At 35.9% G+C, this 24,417-nt stretch overlaps 1 protein-coding gene and 1 pseudogene across 2 annotated transcripts; both read right to left on the reverse strand.

Annotated features, from left to right (window-relative positions):
• Positions 1-1,164: 1,164 nt before the first annotated feature.
• On the reverse strand, positions 1,165-3,814 carry LOC107760899 (heterogeneous nuclear ribonucleoprotein 1-like; annotated as a pseudogene).
• Positions 3,815-9,550: 5,736 nt separating this feature from the next.
• LOC142182660 (uncharacterized) lies at positions 9,551-18,269 on the reverse strand. 2 transcript variants are annotated; one of them, XR_012711533.1, is made up of 2 exons: positions 17,612-18,269; positions 9,551-10,356 (listed from the first exon to the last, which is right to left on the reverse strand). XR_012711533.1 is itself a non-coding variant. In XM_075257015.1 (2 exons), the coding sequence occupies exon 2, from the start codon at positions 16,061-16,063 to the stop codon at positions 14,864-14,866; it is 1,200 nt and encodes a 399-aa protein (XP_075113116.1). In that variant the 5' UTR covers positions 16,064-16,116; positions 17,612-18,250; the 3' UTR covers positions 9,551-14,863. The 2 variants fall into 2 exon arrangements, 1 of the variants encoding a protein (XP_075113116.1); XM_075257015.1 differs by having other exon boundaries at positions 9,551-16,116; positions 17,612-18,250.
• Between the last annotated feature and the right edge of the window lie 6,148 nt (positions 18,270-24,417).

Raw genomic sequence — 24,417 nt, forward strand, 5'->3', positions numbered from 1 at the left:
CTTCAAAGGCCAATCCGGGAGCAAAATTATCACATAATTTGAAAAAGGAATATGCTCTTAACAACACAAGGCAATCTCCAGTATAAAAAGCTCAACTAACTAGCTACATCCTTCAACCACTATCACATTCTAATTTGATGTAACAAGGAATATACTACTAAGCTACCCTACTGATATATGAAAACTCATCAATGTGAGAAGCATGGAAGATGGAAAGTCAGAACATCTTACACTACTGATCCTACTTACCAGTATATAAAGCTCAACTAACGACAATTCACAGGCTGAATTCTAATTCTACGAGGCATACACTACTAATTACCCTACTAATATAAGATGATGGATAAACACGAGAAGTAATGGTGGAAACTGGTAAGCGAAATCATCTACCACTAGTGGCCTAAACCATGCTAATTTCTAACAACCATCTTCAGAAAGAAACCATTTAATTGACAAAAATTGTTCTGCAAGTTAATTGTCAAGTACCTAATCAAATTATTGAGAAAGCCTAACTCTCCAATTCCAAAAGAGCCAATACGACGCTCAAAATCAGCTGGATGCAACATATACCATGTGGATGGCTGTTAGTCTTCACCCTGCACAAATTACACAACTCAACAGCGCCTGCTTGGCCTTGGTCTGCCTCACCATGACAAGTTTCAGGACAATACCACATCAAACAAGCCAAACCCACGAGTACGGTACCTTTCTTCACTAAACAACATCTCCAGCACCCAGGTCGTACTTTTCTCCGAGTGGACTGTTCATCACATTCAGTGTTCAGGCCTCTCCTCCTGTACAACACAAGGTCAAATACAGGGGGAAATGATTATGCCATTCTCAAAAGTCAACTACCGCTAACATTATCGCTAGCCATTACGTACTGATCTACCAAGTCTGCTACAACTGCTCTCCTATGAGTAAGTAGCACCACCATATCTCATGGTCCAACTACATCAGGCAAAGAAAAATAGAAAGCGTTCTATTTTTCTTATTAACTGTTTCTTTTAAATGATATGTAAAATAGCATCATACCATCCTGCTTCAGAAGGCAAAGGGTTAAAGCCACACTTTAAATATTAACTCCACAGCCCATGGCTCAATCAAAAGGTAAACTCACGCAAGTTTAACAAAGCAAATATATATGTGCACTGCGAAAACAAATGAACCACATTAACTAATAAACATAACCATAAGCAAGCCAGATTAAGAATGCACTTAACAACAATAACAGAAATAGGTAATACTAGTGACAATACTAGTTATTATAAACTAGAAAATAAGTACTGCAAACTACTAGGGGATTCAAGCAATCCAACCGGTCTCGTTTAGCAGGTGACATCTCGCAAGAGCAGCACTCTGCATGTGAAACGCAAAAGTGACGCAAAAACTCTCCAGTAAAAGGTGAAGTCTGAGACAAAAAAGAATCATCTCATTCACTGCTGTTGGGCTTGCCGACTGGGGGCACCTCCATATCCACCACCATATCCAGCTTGGCCACCATGAGCTCCGTTTGGTGGAGCACCATAATTACCGGAACCCTGCGAGTTATCAGACCTCCATGCTGCATTCCCATAGCTAGAGTTTCCACTGGCATCACCATAGCCACCGCTCATGTAACCCCCAGCACCTGATTGCATGTCTCCTGTAGCACCACCTCCAACAGGTGAATTACCACTTGGAGCACCACTGGCACGTCCAACAGCGCCATAACCAGATGGATTTCCATAAGCACCATCATTTCCAGCATAACCGCCATAACCATAACCTTGATTCCCATATCCAGTGGTACCAGTTGGAGATTGACCAGATCCTCCACTAGCAGGCCCACCGCCACCACCAGCATTTGAAGCACCCCAAGGAGCATTACCATAGCCCACATTCCCATATCCAGAAGGAGCCTGAGAACCCCATGTGCTTCTTGGTCCACCCGCAGGACCACTTCCATAACCAGTACTGGGCGCATTTGGATTTCCATAGGCAGCAACTGCAGCAGCACCATAGCCAGGATTGGCACTGCCATAGCCAGGATTGGCTCCACCATAACTTCCATAACCACCATAGCCCATACCATTGTTGGATGGTCCATAACCGTAACCTGGGGTACCATATCCTGATGAACCATATGGATAGCCACCTCCAGCATTTTGAGACTGCATGTACCTGCTGGAATCCATTCTGCTGTCATAAGAACTAGGATTGTTACCTGATGCACCATATCCCTGATAACTTCCGCCACCCATACCACTACCGCCTCCCGCCGCCCATGGAACGGCCACCAGCACCAGGATTAGCATCTTTAGGAAGAGCACGCTTCACTTCTACCTGCTTTCCATTCAGATCATGAAAGGTCTTCTGTAAAACTCTATCTACTGCATCTTCAGAATCAAATGAAATGAAGCCAAACCCACGAGGTCGGTTGGTCTGCTGGTCATACATAATTACTACATCAGTGACACTACCAAAAGCTTCAAAATATTGCCTAAATCCATCCTCGGCCAAAGTGGGAGGCAATCCCCCAACAAAAATTTTCTTGGTCCTGGTATTTCCACCACCTCCAAAATTTCTGGCACTATTCGCATTTCCAGATTTTGAACCCTGCTGCTCCTCTCTCGACAAGGCCCTCTTAGCATCAACCTATACAACAAATATGCCAGGTAAACCAACAATAAAGGTTTACATGAAAAACAACCCCTCTCGAAAGATCAACAAGAAATATCTTACAGCAATCAGGTTAGCACTCAATAAAGCATACAATATGAGTCATAGTTGTATGACATAGAAATACTTTACAGAACCTTGTGAGATCTTGATAGGGTGAAATGAAAGCAACAAAAGATCTAAAACAACCAACACACGTGACATTTTTTTTTGAAAATCTTGAAAACACCACAAACAATAAATCTCAAAGACAAGAATCAATGAAATGCAGTTATGCAGAAGCCAAATTAGCATAAAAGAACCACAAGTGAAGCAGTTAAATAAAAGTCCAAAAAAAAGTAAACATCTACAAATCTAAGGAAATAAGTCTATAATCAATGAAACACAAATACCCAGAAGCCAAATAAGTGGTGCTAAGTGGTTGGGGTGGGGGGGGGGGACCCCCACAAAGGAAGCAGAGAAATACCTGCCATTAAATAAAATCCTATCTTGAAGAACACTATCAAGCCTAAACTAAAACCCCACAAACAATTAATCTCACAGAAAACACAAATGAAGCAGACAAAATAAAGGCCCAAAAGAGTACTTAAATGTCTATAAATCTAAGGGGAAAAAACCTCCATCAATAAAAAGTCTATCTTGAAGAACCCACAAACAATTAATCACAAGAAAACCAACGAAATACACTTACTCAGAACCCAAATTAGCAGACAACAGTACATATCAATAACCTACAGTTACCCAGAAGCCAAATTAGTGTAAACGAAAACCCCAATTAACGAAGCAGAAAAATAAAGTCTAAAAAAATACTTATAAATCTGAGAGATTAAAAAAAAAATTGACTCACAGTACGGCCATCAATAACATGTTCATCTTGAAGAACCCTATCAAGAACATTAGGATCTGCAAAGACAACGAAACCAAAGCCACGTGGCTTCCCGGAAATCTTATCCCTCATCACAACAGTCTGCAAAACGTCGCCGTATCCTTGAAAATACTCCTTCAGTTTCTCCTCACTTGTCTCCCATGATATACCTCCGATAAACAGCTTTCCTTGATCTGAATCCATTTTAGGGTTTCTGAGGAGTTGAAGAGAGACGCGGCCGACTTGAGGAAAGAGGAGAAAGACAGAAAACAAGGGTTAGAGAAGTGAAAAAGGGGAACTATGTTAGCGTACGAGGATTTAACGGTCCAGATTTAATGTGATGAAATGTCGTGATATTCGATTATTTGTATTATTAAGATATTTTTTTCTAAAGTGTGTGACTATGTACTAACGTCACTATTCGAAGCTTTGATTTTTTTTTCCTACCCTATGCTCGTACTTCTTTTTTTTTTTTGGTGCAGTAACAAAAATATTATGAGAACCAAATGGTTGTTGGTGTTATAAGATAAATCTTACTGTGGATGTCTACTACTCCTCAATGATTTTTACAAATGCTTAATGACATATTTTCTATGCTTAATGACATATTCAATGACATATTTTCTTCATTTTTTATGCTTATATAAAGGCTTTGTAATAGATAGGAAAATACACACAATTGAAGAAGAAATAAATTTTCTTCCTTCTTTCTATCTCTATTATCTTGCTCAAGTTTATGGTAAATTACTTTTAATTTTATAACACGTTATCAGCACGATGGTCACCTCTATTTTTCACAATCACATCCTAGTTGTGTTCGATTCTCCTTCGGGTATATAACTATATATTCTTTTGGTTTATGGTAATATATATGCACCAATATGCTATTTATTAATAAATTCATATACTGTTAAGCATTTATTTTAGTAGATTATATTACAGAAGTCCTCTTACCTTGCTTATTGTTAAAGAAAATATAAGATATAGATCTTAAGTGCGTTAAACTAACAAAATAAAATAGTGATAACTAAGGTGACTAAATAATAATTGTACATACTAGTTTAAATTGCTTTACAATTGGTGGAAAGTGATATTTGAATATATTCACCCTTATCACCATATAGGATTATTCCTCAAGTCCCCGCTTATAATAAATTATTTTTCTTTTACCATACTGAATATATCTGTTTATGTTTATTTATATACTATATAATTCTTGTTTATTTGACATATATATTGTATGTTACTTACATTTCTATTTATACTACATGTTTGAAGTGATCAACTTCTTAATTAGTTGTCTGATTTTTTTTTTAGAAGTACATTTTCATTGAAAATTATTTTTATTCTTTCCAACCCATTTATTTTGTAATTAGTTTCAATATGTCAAACTTGTCAAAACTTGAATTCGTGGCACTAGACATTACCGAAAAGAATTACTTATCATGGGTCCTTGATGCTGAAATTCACCTTGCTGCAAAAGCTCTTAAAAATACTATTATACAAGGAAATGAAACATCAAGTCAGGATAAAGCAAAGGCTATGATTTTTCTTCGTCATCATCTTGATGAAGGATTAAAAACTGAATACTTAACCCTAAAGGATCCATTTGAACTATGGAGCAGTTTGAAGGAACGATATGACCATCTTAAGGCAACGATATTACCAAGAGTTAGATATGAATGGATTCACTTGCGGTTACAAGATTTTAAAACTGTAAGTGAATATAATTCTGTTATATTCAGGATAACTTCCCAACTTAAATTACGTGGGAAAATTATAAATGATGAGGACTTACTAGAAAAGACTCTTTCTACCTTTCATGCATCAAATATAGTATTGCAACAACAATACCGCGAAAAGGGTTTACAGAAATATTCTGAATTAATCTCATGTCTCCTGGTGGTTGAGCAATATAATACCCTTTTAATGAAAAATTATGAAGCACGTCTACTGGTTCTGCACCATTTTCTGAAGTTAATATGGTAACAACCACCCAAAAGTCTGAAAGAAGACAAAATTATTATCGTGGTCGTGGTCGTGGCCATATTCGTGGGCGTGGACGTGGACATGGAAGGGGGCGAAATAATTATTGTTGTCATGGTGAAAATAAACAAGAGAACAATAAGAATCCTCAAAATAATCCTTTAAAAGGTAGAGTTAATAATTGTCACCGGTGTGGTATGATAGGTCATTGGGTACACATTTGTCGTACGCCAGATCATTTTGTCAAACTTTATCAAGTCTCCCTTAGAAAGAAAGAAAATAGTATGGAGGCATATTTGACCTTTCAAAATAACGATGAAGAAGCAGGCCCCTCAAATAAATATGATTCTGAGGCACATCTTGCATATAAAGATGATAATTTTGGAGGCCTAACAAATATTACTCATTTAGAAGCTGGAGACTTCTTTGAGGATATTGACTGAAGAACTAATCATCTTAATGAGGAATGAAGGCTATAATAAAAGTTGTCATTTTTTATGTTTGCAACTAGTTTATTTTTCTTGAGTGTGTTTCCTAATGCATCATGTGTTGCTAGTCTCTACCTTCCTAATGTAATTTTTAATGTTTTTTTTTGTTTGTCTTTCATATTTCTTATAATGTACTTTTTGATTTTTTTGAAGAATATGAAAATTTTCCAGTCTTCAATTGGACTCAAGATTAATAAAGATAATATATGTCTTCTGGATAGTGCTACAACACACACTATTTTAAGAGATAAGAGATATTTCTCTTATTTGGTAATGAAAGAAGCCAATGTTAATACAATATCCGGTAGTACAAGATTAATTGAAGGTTCTGGAAAAGTCAATTTATTACTACCAGGAAGAACAAATTTGACTATTCATGAAGCATTATATTGTAGTAAATCTCAAAGAAAGTTATTAAGCTTCAAAGATATTCGCCAAAATGGATATCACATTGAGACTATAAATAATGAAAAGATTGAATATCTTTATATTACTACAATAAATTCGGGTAAGAAATATGTGCTTGAAATGTTACCTGTTCTTTCCTCTGGCTTATATTACACAAGTATTAGCAGGATTGAAACACATGCCATAGTAAATGAGAAGTTTACTAATCAAGATAATTTTATTATTTGACATGATAGGTTGGGTCATCATGGCTCTACTATGATGCATAAAATAATTGAGAATTCACATGGACATTCAATGAAGAACCAAAAGATTCTTCAATTTAAGGAATTCTCTTGTGTTGCATATTCTCAAGGCAAATTAATTATTAGACCATCAACGATTAAAGTTAAGATGGAATCCCCTATATTTCTGGAACGTATACAATGTGATATATGTGGGCCTATTCACCCTCCATATGGACCATTCAGATATTATATGGTTTTGGTAGATGCATCTACAAGATGGTCACATGTGTGCTTACTATCAACTCGCAATATGGCATTTGCAAGGTTGTTGACTCAAATAATAAAGCTAAGAGCACAATTTCCAGATTATGCAATTAAGACAATTCATCTTGATAATGCCAGTGAATTTACATTCCAAGCATTTAATGATTATTATATATCAACTGGATAACAATTAAGCATCCAGTCGCTCATGTTCATACACAAAATGGTCTAGTGGAATCATTGATCAAACGCCTTCAATTTATTGCTAGACCAATGCTTATGAGAACAAAACTTCCCATTTTAGTATGGGGTCATGCTATTTTGTTGTCACACCTCCTTTTTACCTACACCCCCGGAAGGGGCATAAGGGAGTTTTTTCCAATTTAAGTGACAATCGAAACGGGATTATTTTATTTAAAATTTAGAGTCGCCACTTGGGATAATTTTATGATGTCCCAAGTCACCGGTTCAAATCCCGAATCGAGGAAAAGATTGACTATGTATTATAGTTCACGAACACAGAAATTCGGGTAAGGAATTCTGTTAACTCGGGAGAAGGTATTAGGCATTCCCGAGTTCTGTGGTTTTAGCACGGTCGCTCAACTGTTACAATTGGCTTATTATCTGATTTTAATACATGTTTTAGCCTATGGTACACTTTTACTTATTAGCCGCTTTTAATTAATCTTAGGAAGATTCAACGTCATCTAAAGCACGTCTTGAACCACGTCACATAAATGCACCCGCGATCCACGACACATTTTATCAAACGTTGTTGAGATTTGGAATCGGGTCTCATGAAATGTACACCCATATTTGAAAATTGTGTATCGCAACTACGTCACGGGAACCGTACCCGTAGTCGTGATAATTTTATTGATCGCCCTAAAGCAAGCTACGATGTTTATGAATATTAACGACCTAATCATGCTACTAGTGACTAAACTAATAAAGCCAAACAAAAATCATCCAAGACTCAAATTGTTACAAATTTAATTCTCAGCTACTACCAATTTATCTTGGAAACGCAAACTTATATTTAGTTTTCTTTAACATCCCGAACCTCACTATCCAACAAAACCCATTTTCCCAATTCCTATATACTTCACACAAATTTCACTACATATTATGTAATCACAAGAGTTTTAGCTTATCTACATTTCAAGACTTGTAATTCAAATAAGAATCAAAAAGCAAAATTATTTTTAATAAAGGACTACTAATGAAGTAAGTTCAAGGTTGTATTTAAGGTTCTAAGAATTTCCTTTTTTATTTGTGGGACAACATGGAAATTATGGACTAACTTGTCTTATTCAACGTTATTTCTTCTTCTTTTCCTATGTGTCTATCTAAATGGACATATATCTTGAGCAACTCAGTTATATGGTTCCATATCTATACATTTATAGCAAAACTGAGTAGGAATCGTTGCAAGCAGCCAGACGGAAACGAATCAAACAAAACAATTCAAAAAAAATATGACACAAGATCTGAAAATTAGAAAGATAGGTAAAGTTAGAACATGGCCTCTTTAAACTTCAATCTTTCCTTATCCAAAAAACTTGATTTTTAATAACATGAACAAGCAGAAACGGACAAGACCACGAACCAGCCCTCAAACAGAGTATCGAAACTCGTCGGCAAACTCAAAACAGACAGAATGTTGACTGCGTTAGAACGGGGCAGAAGCAGGCTGTCTAGGTTGATTTTGGTGGTCGTTTCAGCTTGTTTTCCAGCGAGCTCCTATGAACGAGAAGAAGCAGAAACAGTGATGGGTGAAGGGAAGCAAGCTGACGTGACTGCGACGGGGAAGGACTGCTGAAGACGGTGGAGAACAGGGGTGGTTTCCTTTTTAGAATTGCGGCGCTGCAGGTCTATATTAGCTTAGGGACCTTAGGTGTTTTGCTGCTTTTTTCCAGATCTTTTTAGGCGTTAGTCAGCCTTTTTCTCAGGAAATTAGCTCCTCAATTTTGTATTCTTTTTGCTGATCCCCCGAGTGTATTGCGGCTCTCCTTCAGCATTAGGCATTACCCCTATTATATAGATCTAGGTCTAAATGTGTATTTTTTATGTATTTTACCAATTAGTCCCTAGGTCTTTTTGTGTTAAGTCCTTAGGGTCTTTTATTTAGTTTTGTTCCAAAGAAGAGTCTAGAAGGGTCTCTAGGATTAGCTTAATGGGTATTGGATATTGAGCTTAAGGAATGAGCTAGAAACTTGAGCCTTTATGACTAGCTATGTTTAAAATTAGCTTAATTAACTAAAAATATTATCAAAAATATTAATTAACTCTACTTAAGTAAAAATAATTATTAAAATAAGACTGACCATTAAAACAAAATTATTTTTTTTAGTATTTTTCAAGATTAAAAATGACTACAAAACATTAATGAACCTATTTTTTGTAATTTTTGTTTCTTATAATAAAATAAAAGTAAAAGAGTAAAAATGAGTTGAAATAGCTATATTGGGCCTAAATTAAATATTTACGTGCTAAAATATGAAAAATCTTGGGGAGGGTCAAAAATCACATGTCTACAGCTGCCCATCTTTTATTGAAAACACGAAGAGTTTTCGGACAAAGAACGACTAGACAGGTTTTTTTGACCCGACCCTTATTTGGAGAGACTAAAACTAAGAGAGAAGGGAATGTGACCGAGCCCTAGTATCTGAGCTGCCTACATATCCTTGGCTATAAAGGAATCAGGTGACATGTAGGTCAGACGTTTCGGTACCTGGGACTACCAGGAAGCTGTGATTTCACTATTGTTGTTGTTGTTTCTGCTTGCTGAGCTCTTTATTGCACAAAAATGAAAAATAAAAAACTGAACTAACTAAGTCTATCAACTACGAGTTACAAGATTCCTATCTATGAGTCTTCTGAAACTTGATCTTGAGTCTTGGTCGGTTCTTCATGCGGACCCTGATCTGAATCTTGATGCTTGTTAGCTGCAGGTGTTGGTTCAATCTTTTTCAGCTTTTCAAACCAAGATGGGACATGCAGAGCTTGTGACCTCAGCCCTGTCTTGAGCAGCTCACATCTTTTATTAACTTCTGCATTTGGATTCACTTCTTGTCTTTCTTTTTGTTTTTTTCTTTTTATTCTGGATTGTGACTAACTTCTGTTGATCATCTTGGACTACTGACTCGCATTCTTGACGCGAGCTTCTTTTGTTGCTGACTTGAATTGTATTCTGAATTGAATTCCCTTTTTTTTTCCAGGTGGGCGCCTGATTGCTGAACTTGAACTGTCTTCTCTTGTTACTTAACACTGTTTTCCCTTGCACCTTGAACCATTTTCCCTTGAAACTTGAACTGTCTTCCTTTGAAACTGTTTTCCCTTGAAACTCGAGTTGTCTTCCTTCAAAACTACTTTCTCTTGAAACTTGAGTTGTCTTCCTTCGAAACTGCTTTCCCTTAAAACTTGAGTTATCTTCCTTTGTTCTCCAGGTGGGCGCCTGATTACAACAAAACAAACAAAACAAAATAAATTTTCCTGCCCCAGTTTGATATTGGGAACATCTGTGAGTGTTAACAAAACTATAAATCACCTGCGCTACTGATGAATGATGCAATGATGAGAGTAAAATTAATGACTCGACTAGGATGTGTGTCTTCTAAACGTAATTGAGCTTGCGGAAAACTATAAACTAAGCTTGACTAAAGTAAAAACTCACCCTATTCTCCAGATGGGGGCCCCTAATTTCAGGAAAATTAAACATTGATAATCTTAAGAAAACTAAAAAAATGACTTCCCCTTTTTCAAATTCAGACTTCCCTTTTAAAAAAAATTATTATCCTAGGAGAAAATTCATTGGACTAGGTTTTCTATCTTAGGAGAAAGATTCATCAGACTAAGATTTTGATCCTAGGAGAAAATTCATCAGATTAGGTCTTTTTTTTTGTATCTTAGGAGAAAGATTCATCCGACTAAGATTTTTATCCTAGGAGAAAGTTCATCAGACTAGGTCACTTTTTTTGGTATCTTAGTAGAAAGATTCATTAGACTAAGATTTTGATCCTAGGAGAAGGTTCATCGGACTTGGTCCTTTTTTTTTGTTATCTTAGGAGAAAGATTCATCAGACTAAGATTTCTATTCTAGGAGAAAATTCATCAGACTAGGTCTTTGTTTTGGTATCTTAGGAGAAAGATTCATCAGACTAAGATTTTGATCCTAGGAGAAAGTTAATCAGACTAGGTCTTCTATCTTAGGAGAAAAATTCATCAGACTAAGATTTCGATCCTAGGAGAAAGTTCATCAGAATAGGTCCTCTATCTTAGGAGAAAAATTCGTCAGACTAAGATTTCGATCCTAGGAGAAAGTTCATCGGACTAGGTTCCCATTTTTGTTATGTTAGGAGAAAGATTCATCAGACTAAGATTTTGATCCTAGGAGAAAATTCATCAGACTAGGTCTTTTTTTTGGTGTCTTAGAAGAAAGATTCATCAGACTAAGATTTTTATCCTAGGAGAAAGTTCATCAGATTAGGTCTTCTATCTTAGGAGAAAAATTCATCAGACTAAGATTTTGATCCTAGGAGAAAGTTCATCAGACTAGGTCACTTTTTTTGGTATCTTAGGAGAAAGATTCATCAGACTAAGATTTTGATCATAGGAGAAGGTTCATCAGACTAGGTCTTTTTTTTTGTTATCTTAGGAGAAAGATTCATCAGACTAAGATTTTGATCTTAGGAGAAAGTTCATCAGATTAGGTCTTCTATCTTAGGAGAAAAATTCATCAGACTAAGATTTTGATCCTAGGAGAAAGTTCATCAGACTAGGTCCTCTATCTTAGGAGAAAAATTCGTCAGACTAAGATTTCGATCCTAGGAGAAAGTTCATCGGACTAGGTTCCCTTTTTGTTATCTTAGGAGAAAGATTCATCAGACTAAGATTTTGATCTTAGGAGAAAGTTCATCAGATTAGGTCTTCTATCTTAGGAGAAAAATTCATCAGACTAAGATTTTGATCCTAGGAGAAAGTTCATCAGACTAGGTCCTCTATCTTAGGAGAAAAATTCGTCAGACTAAGATTTCGATCCTAGGAGAAAGTTCATCGGACTAGGTTCCCTTTTTTGTTATCTTAGGAGAAAGATTCATCAGACTAAGATTTTTATCCTAGGAGAAAGTTCATCCGATTAGGTCTTCTATCTTAGGAGAAAAATTCATCAGACTAAGATTTTGATCCTAGGAGGAAAAATGTGAAGATTAATGGCAAGATTTTATGCACAATAGCAAGACAAATAAAGGCAAAGATTTGAGAAACTTCCCTTTGTCGGCTCCTCCCGTCTTTCCTTTTTCTTCTCTTTTTTTTGTTTTTTTCTCTTTTTTATTTTTTTTCTCTTTTTGAATCACTTTCCTTGCACCGCTTTGTTCATGTTTCATACAAAGGAAAATTTGTCAGTTTTGAAAATGGTGGTCGATTTGTGGCCTTGAGTCTTGGGCAGCTTGGCTTCTGCTCAATCAGCTTGAGTCGGTTTCAAGAGACTTTTGCTCTGCATCAACCCTAATTATTTCACACCCGGTACCATTGTATTTCTGGCTCAATCAGCATTATCCCAACTGGAGATCTTTTCTTAGATGACCTTTTCTGATATCTTGAATGGCTTCCTGCTTTTGAGCAATTTGTCTGTCAGAGAGAATCACAAGTTATCTTTGCTTACGCCAAATAGGCTGACAAGAGTCTTTTGGGGGAGCCTTTGCATGAATCCTCAAGGAACGTTGACAGTAACAACCGAGTGTACTGGCCAAATTTACTTTGTACAACTGAAAAGCTGGTAGTAGATTTTGAAATCTTTTCTTGCTTGTTTTGACAAGGACTGACTCAGAGAGAAGTACACAATGCTATAAAGAAACAATATTAACAAGAAATGCCCCCTGTCGGAAGGTCAGAAGGAAGAGTTTTTTTTTTTCAATAACTAGCCTTAATGGTCATGACATGCATTTTGGACTCAACAGCCTGATCTATCAAACTAATCCAATCTTCCATTTTGTCATTCTTATGAGCTTTGAAGTCGGGCTTGTTCGTGCCAATTCTTTACATCAGCTTTGCGACTCACTTTTGACTAGTGGTGTCCCGATGGGTTTTCACCAACAAGTCTCTCTTGTTTATTCATTTCTGCTTACCGTCGTCTTACAGTGCCCGTGAGAGTTTTCACTAATAAGACTCTCTCATTTTTCTTTTCTTTTTCTTTCCCTTTTTGTGAGAAACTCGACGGTGTTCTATGTCATGTGACAACCGTTGCTCATTGCATGCTTCTCTTAGCATTCTTGAAGGCATATCAGGAGGTCTTTATTTGGAAGGATTTTGGATAGGGTTGGAAAGAAAGGACGTCATGAAGGCTCAAAATAAACTCAAAGTAAAGGGGGTTGTGGACTTACAACTCTTGGAATCGACTCTTTCAAAAGTGAAATAAAATCTCTGCCCCAGTTTCAGATGCTGGGGATTTTTCTATTTTTTCTATTTTTTTTCTTTTTCTTCTAAATTCTTATTTGGTTGGACCGAACCGTGAAGCTGCCTACGTATCCTTATTTTAAAGGAATCAGGTCTAACGTAGTTCAAACATCTGACCTAAACTATTTTTCATCTTTCTTTCTGTTTCTCTTTTTTATTTTTTCTCTCTTTTTTTTTCCTTTTCTTTTTCGTTTTTTTTGTTTGCCCCAGCTTCTATTTTTGAGGGCATGGACCTTTGACAATTCTTTTTTTTTTCTGAACTTTCTAAGAATTGCCCCAGTTTGTACTCTTGGGACATGGATTTTTTTTTGACTCTAAACTTGATTCCAAAAGAGGGTAGTCAAAGAAAAATAACGCAGGCTCAAAAGGGGTAGCAAAGGATATAAAGTGTTTGGGTAGCAGAAAAAAGGCCTCCCAACCTCAAGAACATCAAACATGGTATCTTTTCGCGATCACAGCATTGACGAACATGTTTGTCTTCTTGGTGTGTCGTGGTTACAAGACATTTTTCATCCCTTAGTGACAAACTTTTCAACAAACATCAATTGATTAAACATCCTTAAGCCCGATCTTCACCATGATTTGAAGGTGAATTTTACTCGACCTTAGTTCCAAAGTATTCCAACTCTTTATTCATCCTCAAAAGTATTTTTTTTAGTTATCGAATTCCAGATTAAATCAGTTCCTAAGATCTGGCCAAAATTTCCGCATGCATGTCATGTCATTAGAACCAGCGAGAAAAGAACTAGGAAGAGATTGACACAAAAGGACAAACTGTATTTTATTGAATAAAGGATGAAATGGTTTTACAACTAAACAAGCAACCCAAAATACGAGTTACAACCCTAAAATAACTCGACTAATGAAAATAGCAACAGAACAGATAGACAAGACTCACACAAACAGAATGGAGGGATAGAAGGGTTTAACTCAATAAAACAAACAAAATCTAGATCACAACCCTGAAATATCCCAGATAATAGAAAAAACATCAAAACAAGCTACCAATATTCCTTCCTAGTGAGGAGGGAATGACTTTTCAATTGCTAGGCTTAACATTTAGCCACAAATTTGCTCATCAGAATCAGCAGAGCCTTCTCCAATTTCAACATCATTAACTTCAGTTAGCAAGTCCCCGAGAGGATTCTCATACTCCATGTCACCAGGCATCATCCCCACAAAGTGTGTATCATGATGTGCAGGTAAAGGATTCTGCGCGATATTTTGGGTGTCACTGTCTTGGATCACAATCAGTTTTCCTGGATCATCCTTTTTATTTCTCTTTTCAAATCCCGACAACTTTCAACATTGTGCCCTGAACATTGGAATGATATTCACACCTTTTAGATGGGTCAAAGTTCCTTGCACGTGGGTCCACATGATTTGGAGGAATGGGTGCAATCATGTCATGATTCTTTAACTTCTCAAATAAGCTTGCATATGACTCTCATATTGGTGTAAAATTATATTTCAACCTTTGTTCCCTTCTATACCCCTAGCATGAATGTGGGTTATAAGGCACTTGAAAATTTTGTGGAGGCTGGTAGAGATTTTGTGATGCTCGTGCTCGCCTTTTTGGGGTGTTTTGGTGGCAGGACAACATACTGAGGTGGAGCGACAGAGTATTGTGGGTTCTGAGGGGGATAGTAATGCTCAGGGGAGTTATCGGAAAACAGACGAAGCTGGTCATACCTTCGAGACGCTCTCCTAGGACCTCTTCTCGACCCTGATGTCATCATGATTTCTTCAACCTTCTCATTCGTGTCAACAAAATTATCGGATTCAATCTGGACAGCCTGAGTTTCGGCTTTGAGAAATGCTTGACTTATAATTCTACCTGTCTTAAGGCCATTCTCTACCATTTCTCCTATTTTGATTGCGTCCGAGAAGGATTTGCCAACTACGGACATCATATTTTGAAAATAATCTGGTTCTTGAGCCTGAAGGAAGACAGTGATTAGCTCGTGGTCGTCCATGGGTGGCTTAACTCTAGTTGCTTGCTCTCTCCATTTAATGGCATATTCCCTGAAACTTTCAGTTGGTTTCTTCTTCAGGTTTGAAAGGGAATTACGGTCCGGGGCGATGTCGATGTTGTATTGAAACTGTTTGGCAAAGGCCCATGCCATGTCATCCCAGATATACCAGCGAGATGTATCTTGATCCAGAAACCATTCGGAGGCTACTCCCGTAAGGCTTTCCCCAAAATAAGCCATGAACAATTCTTCATTTCTTCTCGCACCTCTCAGTTGATTGCAATACATTTTTAGGTGGGCTATGAGATCTCCATGTCCATCATACTTTTCAAATTTGGGAGTCTTGAAACCAGACGGCAAGTGGACATCGTGGAACATACATAGATCTTTGAAGGCAACACTCTTTTGACCTGTCAACACTTGCATATTTTTCAACCGTTGTTCTAAGCTTTTCACTCTTTGGGTCATTTCTTCCTGTACCATCTTTCGGGCAGGCTTCTCAATGTTTGCAAGAAGATCAAACGAGTACGAGTGGTACTCAGGAGAGTGGTACTGCTCTTGCTGTGTAGCAAATTGTGACTCATGACGAGGCTGTCCTTGACCACTGGCCCATGCTTGACATATTTCGGTCATTTGCTGTTTCAGTATTCTATTTTTCTCAAACACAGTAGACTCTTGTTGAACCCTCTGACCCTGAGTCTCTTGAGCACTTGTAACAGCTTCGATGTCAGTTATCATTTTTCCTTGGATCTTGTGTTTCCAGCTTACCACAAACTGACCACCTCAACTTTCTTCACAATTCAAAACAAAACATGTTAGAATGGACTCAGTCGGTCCTTATTATTATCAATATTTTCATTTCTTCATTTTTCATTTCTTTTTTATGGTGATCGAACCTGATGTGGGTTGCCTACGTATCATGTGGGAACATGAATCAGATCTTGCGTAGTTCGGGAAGATTAGAAATAAAGTAAATAAACTAACTCTTATTTTTTATTTTGGACTTCTTTCTAAAGAAAGACTTAAAAAGAAGAAACAAAATATTTTTGGATTTCGATTTATTTGTTTGTTTGTTTGTTTTTTTAAATTTTTTGAAAAGGAAGACTTCTAAAAAGGAAAGAAAATATTTTTGAATTTTTTGAAATTTTATTTTGAATTTATGGAAGAAATGCCTCTAAAGAAAAAGAAAATATTTTTGAATATTGAATTTTCTTTTCAATTTTTGAAAGAAGAATGAAAATATTTTTGGATTTTGAGAAGAAATTAAAATAAATATTTTTGTATTTTTTTTAAAAAATGGGGTCGAAAAGAAAGATTTTCTAAAGAAGCAGGTAAATGAAAATATATTTTGGATTTTTTTTAAAAATGGTGTCTAAAAAAAAGACTTTTCTAGAGAGGAAGTAAAGGAAAATATTTTTGGATTTTTTAAAAATTATGGGCTAGAACCGATGAGATTTTCCTACGTATCTCACATCCGGTGAGAATCAGACCCGCGTAGTTCGCCCAATTTTGATGGAACAGGAAAACATGACACTTGAAAATTTTGGCTCGTTTTGAAATGACTTTTTTTTCTCAGAATTTTGGCAGATTTTCAGAATTTTCTAAATACCTACCTCTCACTTTTTGTTTCTTTTTTCTTCTTTCTCCTCTTTTTTTGATTTTCTTTTTTTTTCTTTTTTTCTTTTTCTTTCCCTATTCTAGAAGCCAGTCAACATGCAAGCCGAAACAGACAGATACGCAAGTAGCACGTAAGATGCATCAAGATGGTCTTTTGATTTTTGAGTACACCTGTCCTAGACGGACCCAACCCCTGTGTTGCGTTCCCAAAGTCAAAATGCACATGATGCAAACAATCGTTCCTACTAGGAATCCGGCATGAGGCTATGTTATACTAGGTTTAAAAACATGGGTTTATTTGTTCTAGACCTGTAATTCAAATAATAATCAAAAAGCAGGATTATTTTTAATAAAGGACTACTACTTAAGTAAGTTCAAGGCTGTATTTACGGTTCTAAGAATTTCTTTTTTTGTTTGTGGGACAACATGGAAATTATGGACTAGCTTGTCTTATTCAACGTTATTTCTTCTTCTTTTCCTATGTGTCTATCTAAATGGACATATATCTTGATCAACTCAGTTATATGGTTCCATATCTTACATTTATAGCAAAACTGAGCAGGAATCGTAAGCAAGCAGCCAGACAGAAACGAATCAAACAAAACAATTCGAAAAAAAACATGACATAAGATCTGAAAATTAGAAAGATAGGTAAAGTTAGAACATGACCTCTTTAAACTTCAATCTTTCCTCATCCAAAAAAACTTGATTTTAATAACATGAACAAGCAGAAACGGACAAGACCACGAACCAGCCCTCAGACGGAGTATCGAAACTCGCCGGCAAACTCGAAAACGGACAGAACGTTGACTACGTTAGAACGGGGCAGAGGTAGGCGGTCTAGGTTGATTTTGGTGGTCGTTTCAGCTCGTTTTCCGGCGAGCTGCTATGAACGAGAAGAAGCAAAAACAACGATGAGTGAAGGGAAGCGAGCTGCCGTGACTGCGACGGGGAGGGACTGCTGAAGACGGTGGAGAACAGGGGTGGTTTCCTTTTTAGAATTGCGGCGCTATAGGTCTATATTAGCTTAGGGACCTTAGGTTTTTTGCTTCTTTTTTCCAGATCTTTTTAGGCGTTAGTCAGCCTTTTTCTCAGGAAATTAGCTCCTCAATTTTGTATTCTTTTTGCTGATCCCCCGAGTGTATTGCGGCTCTCCTTTAGTATTAGGCATTACCCCTATTATATAGATTTAGGTCTAAATGTGTATTTTTTTGAGTATTTTGCCAATTAGTCCCTAGGTCTTTTTGTGTTAAGTCCTTAGGGTCTTTTTATTTATTTTTTGTTCCAAAGAAGAGTCTAGAAGGGTCCCTAGAATTAGCTTAATGAGTATTGGATATTGAGCTTAAGGAATGGGCTAAAAACTTGGGCCTTTATGACTAGCTATGTTTAAAATTAGCTTAATTAACTAAAAGTATTATCAAAAATATTAATTAGCTCTACTTAAGTAAAAATAATTATTAAAATAAGACTGACCATTAAACCAAAACTATTTTTTTGGTATATTTCAAGATTAAAAATGACTTAAAAATGACTATAAAACATTAATGAACCTATTTTTTTGTAATTTTCGTTTTTTATAATAAAATAAAAGTAAAAGAGTAAAAATGAGTTGAAATAGCTATATTAGGCCTAAATTAAATATTTACGTGCTAAAATATGAAAAATTTTGGGGAGAGTAAAAAATCACATGTCTACATTTGCGTGCGGCATCACTTGTGCGGATAAGGCCCACAAGTTATCATAAAGTCTCTCCATCACAATTGGCTTTTGGCTAGGAGCCAAATATTTCCCATCTTAGAATCTTTGGTAGTGCGGTATATGTTCCAATTTCTCCAACCATAACGCACAAAGATGGGCCCCCAAAGAAGGTTGAGGATATATGTTGGGTATGAATCTCCTTCTATTATAAAATATCTGGAGCCTATGACTGGAGATTTATTAACAGCGAGATTTTCTGATTGTCACTTTGATGAATCAATATACCCAAAATTAGATGGAGAAAATAAGCAGCTGAGAAAGGAGATAGATTGGAATGTATTATCACTATCTCATTTAGATCCTCGAACAAATCAATGTGAGCAAGAGGTTCAAAAGATAATTCATTTGCAAAATATTGCAAATCAACTGTCAGATGCGTTCACTGACCTACCAAGGGTGACTAAGTCATATATTCCAGCTACTAATGCTCCAGTTCGAGTTGATATCTCGGTAGGACAATCAATTAAAGTAAATGAGTTTAAACCACGCTTGAAACGTGGTAGACCAGTCGGTTCTAAAGATAAAAATCCTCGGAAATAAAAGCAGTAAATGATCAAAGTGATCATAATATGGAGGTAGTGGCCCAATAAGAGCACATAGACATAACAAATGATAAGACCTCAAGGGAGGTTCAGGTACCTGAAAATGATGATGATGGAGAGATCTCAATAAGTTATGTCTCAACGGGGAAAAGATGGAACCGAAATAATATTGTTATTAATAATGTTTTTGCTTACCATGTTGCTATTGAAATAATGCAACAAGACGAGGATCTTGAACCAAAATCTGTCGATAAATGTAAACAGAGAGATGATTGGCCAAAATAGAAAGACGCTATCCAGGCAGAATTAACTTTACTTGCGAAACGTGAAGTTTTTGGACCTGTAGTGCAAACACCTAATGGTGTTAAGCCTGTTGGATATAAATGGGTTTTTGTACGTAAAAGGAATGAGAAAAATGAAGTACAAAGATATAAGGCACGTCTAGTTGCACAAGGATTTTCGCAAAGGCCCGGTATCGATTATGAAGAGACATATTCTCCTGTTATGGATGCTATAATATTCCGTTATCTCATTAGTTTTGCTGTCCATGAAAAGCTTGACATGCATTTAATGGATGTGGTTACAGCCTACCTTTACGGTTCGCTTGATAATGAGATATACATGAAAATTCCTGAGGGATTTAAAATGCCTGACGCACATAATTCAAAGTCCCGGGAAATATTTTCAATCAAATTGCAAAGATCTTTATATGGTCTAAAGCAATCAGGAAGAATGTGGTATAACCTCCTTAATAAGTATTTATTAAAGGAAGGTTATATAAATGATGCCATTTGTCCATGTGTTTTAAAGAAAACAACATCGAAGTTTGTTGTACTTACTGTATATGTTGACATAAACCTTATTGGAACTCCTATAGAACTCCAAAAGGCAATTGATTATTTAAAGAAGGAATTCGAGATGAAAGATCTCGGAAAGACAAAATTATGTCTTGATTTGCAATTTGAACATTTGGCAAATGGGACTTTTGTTCATCAATCTGCCTACATAGAAAAGGTATTGAAACGATTTTACATGGATGAATCATATCCATTAAGTACTCCGATGATTGTTTGATCACTTGATGTAAATAAGAATCCATTCCGACCTCAAGAAAAGAATGAAGAGCTTCTTGGTCCTGAAGTGCCATATCTTAGTGCAATTGGTGCACTAATGTATCTTGCTAACTCTACAAGGCATGACATAACTTTTTCAGTTAATGTCTTAGCAAGATATCGCTTTGCTCCTACAAGGAGACATTGGAATGGAATCAAACACATATTGCGGTATCTAAAAGGGACTGCCGATATGAGATTATTTTATGGCAATGATTACAGTCCTGATCTTGTTGGTTATGCCGATGCTGGGTATTTATCTGACCCACACAAGGCTCGATCTCAAACAGGCTATGTGTTTACATGTGGAGGCACTGCCATATCTTGGCGATCGACTAAGCAATCAATCGTGGCTACTTCATCTAATCACGCTGAGATAATTGCTATTCATGAAGCAAGTCGAGAATGTATATGGTTGAGGTCTATAATACATCTTATTCGGGACAAATGTGGTTTGAACTGTGACAAATTATCCATAATTTTTTATGAAGACAATGCAGCATGCATAGCCCAATTGAAGGGGAGATTCATAAAAGGAGATAGGACAAAGCACATTTCACCAAAGTTATTTTCCACACATGATCTTCAAAAGAATGGTGATATTAATATGCAACGGATTTGTTCAAGTGATAGTATGGCTGATTTGTTCACCAAATCTCTACCGACGTCAACCTTCAAGAAACTAGTGTACAAGATTGGGATGTGAAGGCTCAAGGATGTGAATTGATGCTCTCATCAGGGGGAGTTAATATGCGTTGTACTCTTTTTCCCTTACAAGATTTTGTCCCACTGGATTTTCCTTACAAGATTTTTACCGAGGCAACCAAAAGATGTATTTCCAAACATGTGTACTCTTTTTCCTTCATTAGGATTTTTTTTCCCATAGGGTTTTTTCCTAATAAGATTTTTACGAAGCACATTATCTATGGACATCCAAGGGGAAGTGTTATAAGATAAATCTTATGGTGGATGTCTACTCCTACTCCATGATTTTTACAAATGCTTAATGACATATTCAATGACATATTTTCTTCACTTTTCATGCTTATATAAAGGCCTTGTAATAGATAGGAAAATACACACAATTGAAGAAGAAATAAATTCTCTTCCTTCTCTATCTCTATTATCTTGTTCAAGTTTATAGTAAATTGCTTTTAGTTTTATAACAGTTGGAGCATTGCTCTTTTTTTTTCTTTTGTTTCCCACTCGGTGTCCGGTATCCGCAATGAAGCCTAACTATATCCGAATTCGCGCCGCGTAGGACCCCATTCGGGGGGAAGCGCTCCTTACCAAAGATTTTTTTCATACCCAGGGCTCGAACTCGAGACCTCTGGTTAAGGGAAGAGCAGCCCCATCCGTTGCACCATGGTGGTTGGAGCATTGATCTTACTTATTCATTATGTCACATTGGGTTAATATTACACTTCGAAACTTTTTTTTTTAGAGAAAGTAGTTGTTAGTATGTTTGTCCAAAAAATTTCATCAGAAATTATTACGCTATCAAAAAACTTCTTGATTGTTCCTTCCTTTGTCAGTAGATCAGTCATTTGATTTTGTTCTCTATGGTTATGCTTGATGATTAGATTTTTCGGTTTCCATCAATAACTTGCATTCACAAATCAAAGTGTCATAAGTTGGGTGGCCATTTTTGATCATCTTGATTACCTCAGTATTGTTAGCTTGTAATTTCGAGATGTGTAAGATAGTTCTGGTTAGTAATTGTAAGTCCCTGCATAATAACTAGCAACTCGTTAGAGTGTTAGTTGCATTAGGGATTCCCCATTGCAACTCCTAAAGACCCTATGCTCATACAGCCATACTCACAATGTTGCTAATGTTGTGTAAAACTCGTTATAATCACTATCTATGCATGTATTTTCAGTCTGGACTAACGAATTTTTTGCTTTTCGGATGGTGTCGAACAATGAGGAAAACATTTCCTAACAGAACTATAAACTCGAAATCTCAATGGAAGGATCACATTCATCCAATCATAATGTTTGGTGATACCTTTTTTCTTTATTTATGTTTCCTGTCCTTTAATTTTTTGTTTGATTTGTTTCCTTTTGCATTTTTCATAATTTTCAACCTCCTATGTTTGCTTCTCTATAGAAATTTGTTCAGGCGTGTGGGAGGGAGTATTAGTTTTTTAAATAAAATCAGGGGATGAGATGTTAGATTTAGAAGAGTAATAGTGATTATTAATAGGTAATATAAAATGGTAAATTTGAATGACGAGTAAAGAAGCTTATATGTACCTAAAATAATTTACTGTATTGAATTACAAAATGTGTTAACAAACCACTTTACAAAAATTATTTATGCTAATCGAGATATCATTCAAAATTTAGATGTGAAATTTTGTGTCTTGGTAATTAGGTTAACATTGAAATCGATTTAGTATTATAGCAAGTTTGAACTAAATTGACCGCTTGTCACAAAAACTAATAATTCAAAGCGGAAAAGAAATAAGCAAAATCAAAAACTAAATACTCGAACTCTATGCCCTTTTTTATCACAAGATAAGAAATAATTGCTAGTACTATATTTATGCACAATGACGGATCTATGTATTTAGTTATGGGTGCTTGAGCATCCATTAGTTTTGCAGCTACACACTATTACTTATATAGAAAAATTAATAATTAATATAAATATGTTAGTTGAGCACCCAATCTCAGTAGTAATTTTCAAATTAAAGATAATTAAGCACCCATAATTTAATAATTCTGGATCCGCCACTGTTTATGCAGCATTAAATTAATGCACATTGGCATTAATAGCACACAATGGTGATGAAAGTACTAAAATAGAAGCTGAACATTAACTCACACTTTTGTGGGAATAATTAAATATGATATCTCACGTTCTTACAAATAATCTATTGACAAGCCTGAATATATGTGTTACGTAGAAATGTTAAGCCAGATTAAAAGAATTTCATGATTAGTAACTTTTAATCGTGCTTAAGAGAAAAAATCACAACAGAATTACATAAATAAAAGTGGAAATAAATAATTTAGAAATGGTACAAAAGCATATGAGCGGTAGTTATGTCATTGTTTTAGTATAAGGAATTTGGAGTTTTGTGCTACATGTCATTTTATTAGAATGTTGGATGATTATATTCTGATTTTGCACCATTTTCCAATTGCAAGGAATCAAAACTCTTTCCATTGTTTCTCATAAAATTCGACGCAAAGTGTAAAATAGTGTATGGCGAATATCATAATTATGCAAAAAAGGAATATATAAGTAGTATATGCCGTAAACTCATTATATACCACCTGTCTCTAACTTTTGAATGGTACTTATGGTATTGGTTAATTGTATTTCTAGCCCTTATACTTTTATTTGGTTCAAATTTTCCGCTTTGTACGTCAAGCTTGGGATTTTGGGCGACTTGCAGTCATACCCTATATTTATGCCACCTTTTAACATGTACCTTATTTTTAAAAACTATTGATTTGATAGTCAGCTAATAAAAAATCCGTAATAATATGACCATTATACCCCGGACAAAACATATAAAAGATGCATCACACATAAATCAATTTACGGTTCTCCTCCATCACTCTGTCTCTCCTCAGATCGCCTCTCGCATACCAGAAATCTGAACCAGATTCAAATTCCAAATTTAAAATTACAAAATACATTGTAAGTATTCCAATTCATCTTCAGAATCCAAAATAGTTTTTGAAACCGATTGATTTCATGATATATGTTTTTATAATTATTTTCGTAATTCACACTTGAATATATGTTTCCGATTGATTGATTGAAGTTGTTTGATGGATGAAACATGAACTTTTCACTGATAGATTACACTGACGAATCAATTTGCATTCTAAATCTGTTTCACGTTAAATTCTAACATTCTAATCCGACAAATTCAAATATGCTGAAGTTTTCCACTGCATAATATGCTGAAGTTTTTGGTTTATTTGCTAAACAAGTTGAGTTTTACATATGCTAAAGTATTTGTCTTGTAGTGTAATCAAGTGTCACGATCCCAACTTTCCCTCCGTCGGATATCGTGACTGCACCTAGTCTCTAAGACTAG

This window comes from Nicotiana tabacum, chromosome 7 (genome assembly GCF_000715075.1).
Source record: "Nicotiana tabacum cultivar K326 chromosome 7, ASM71507v2, whole genome shotgun sequence".
NCBI lineage: Eukaryota > Viridiplantae > Streptophyta > Magnoliopsida > Solanales > Solanaceae > Nicotiana > Nicotiana tabacum.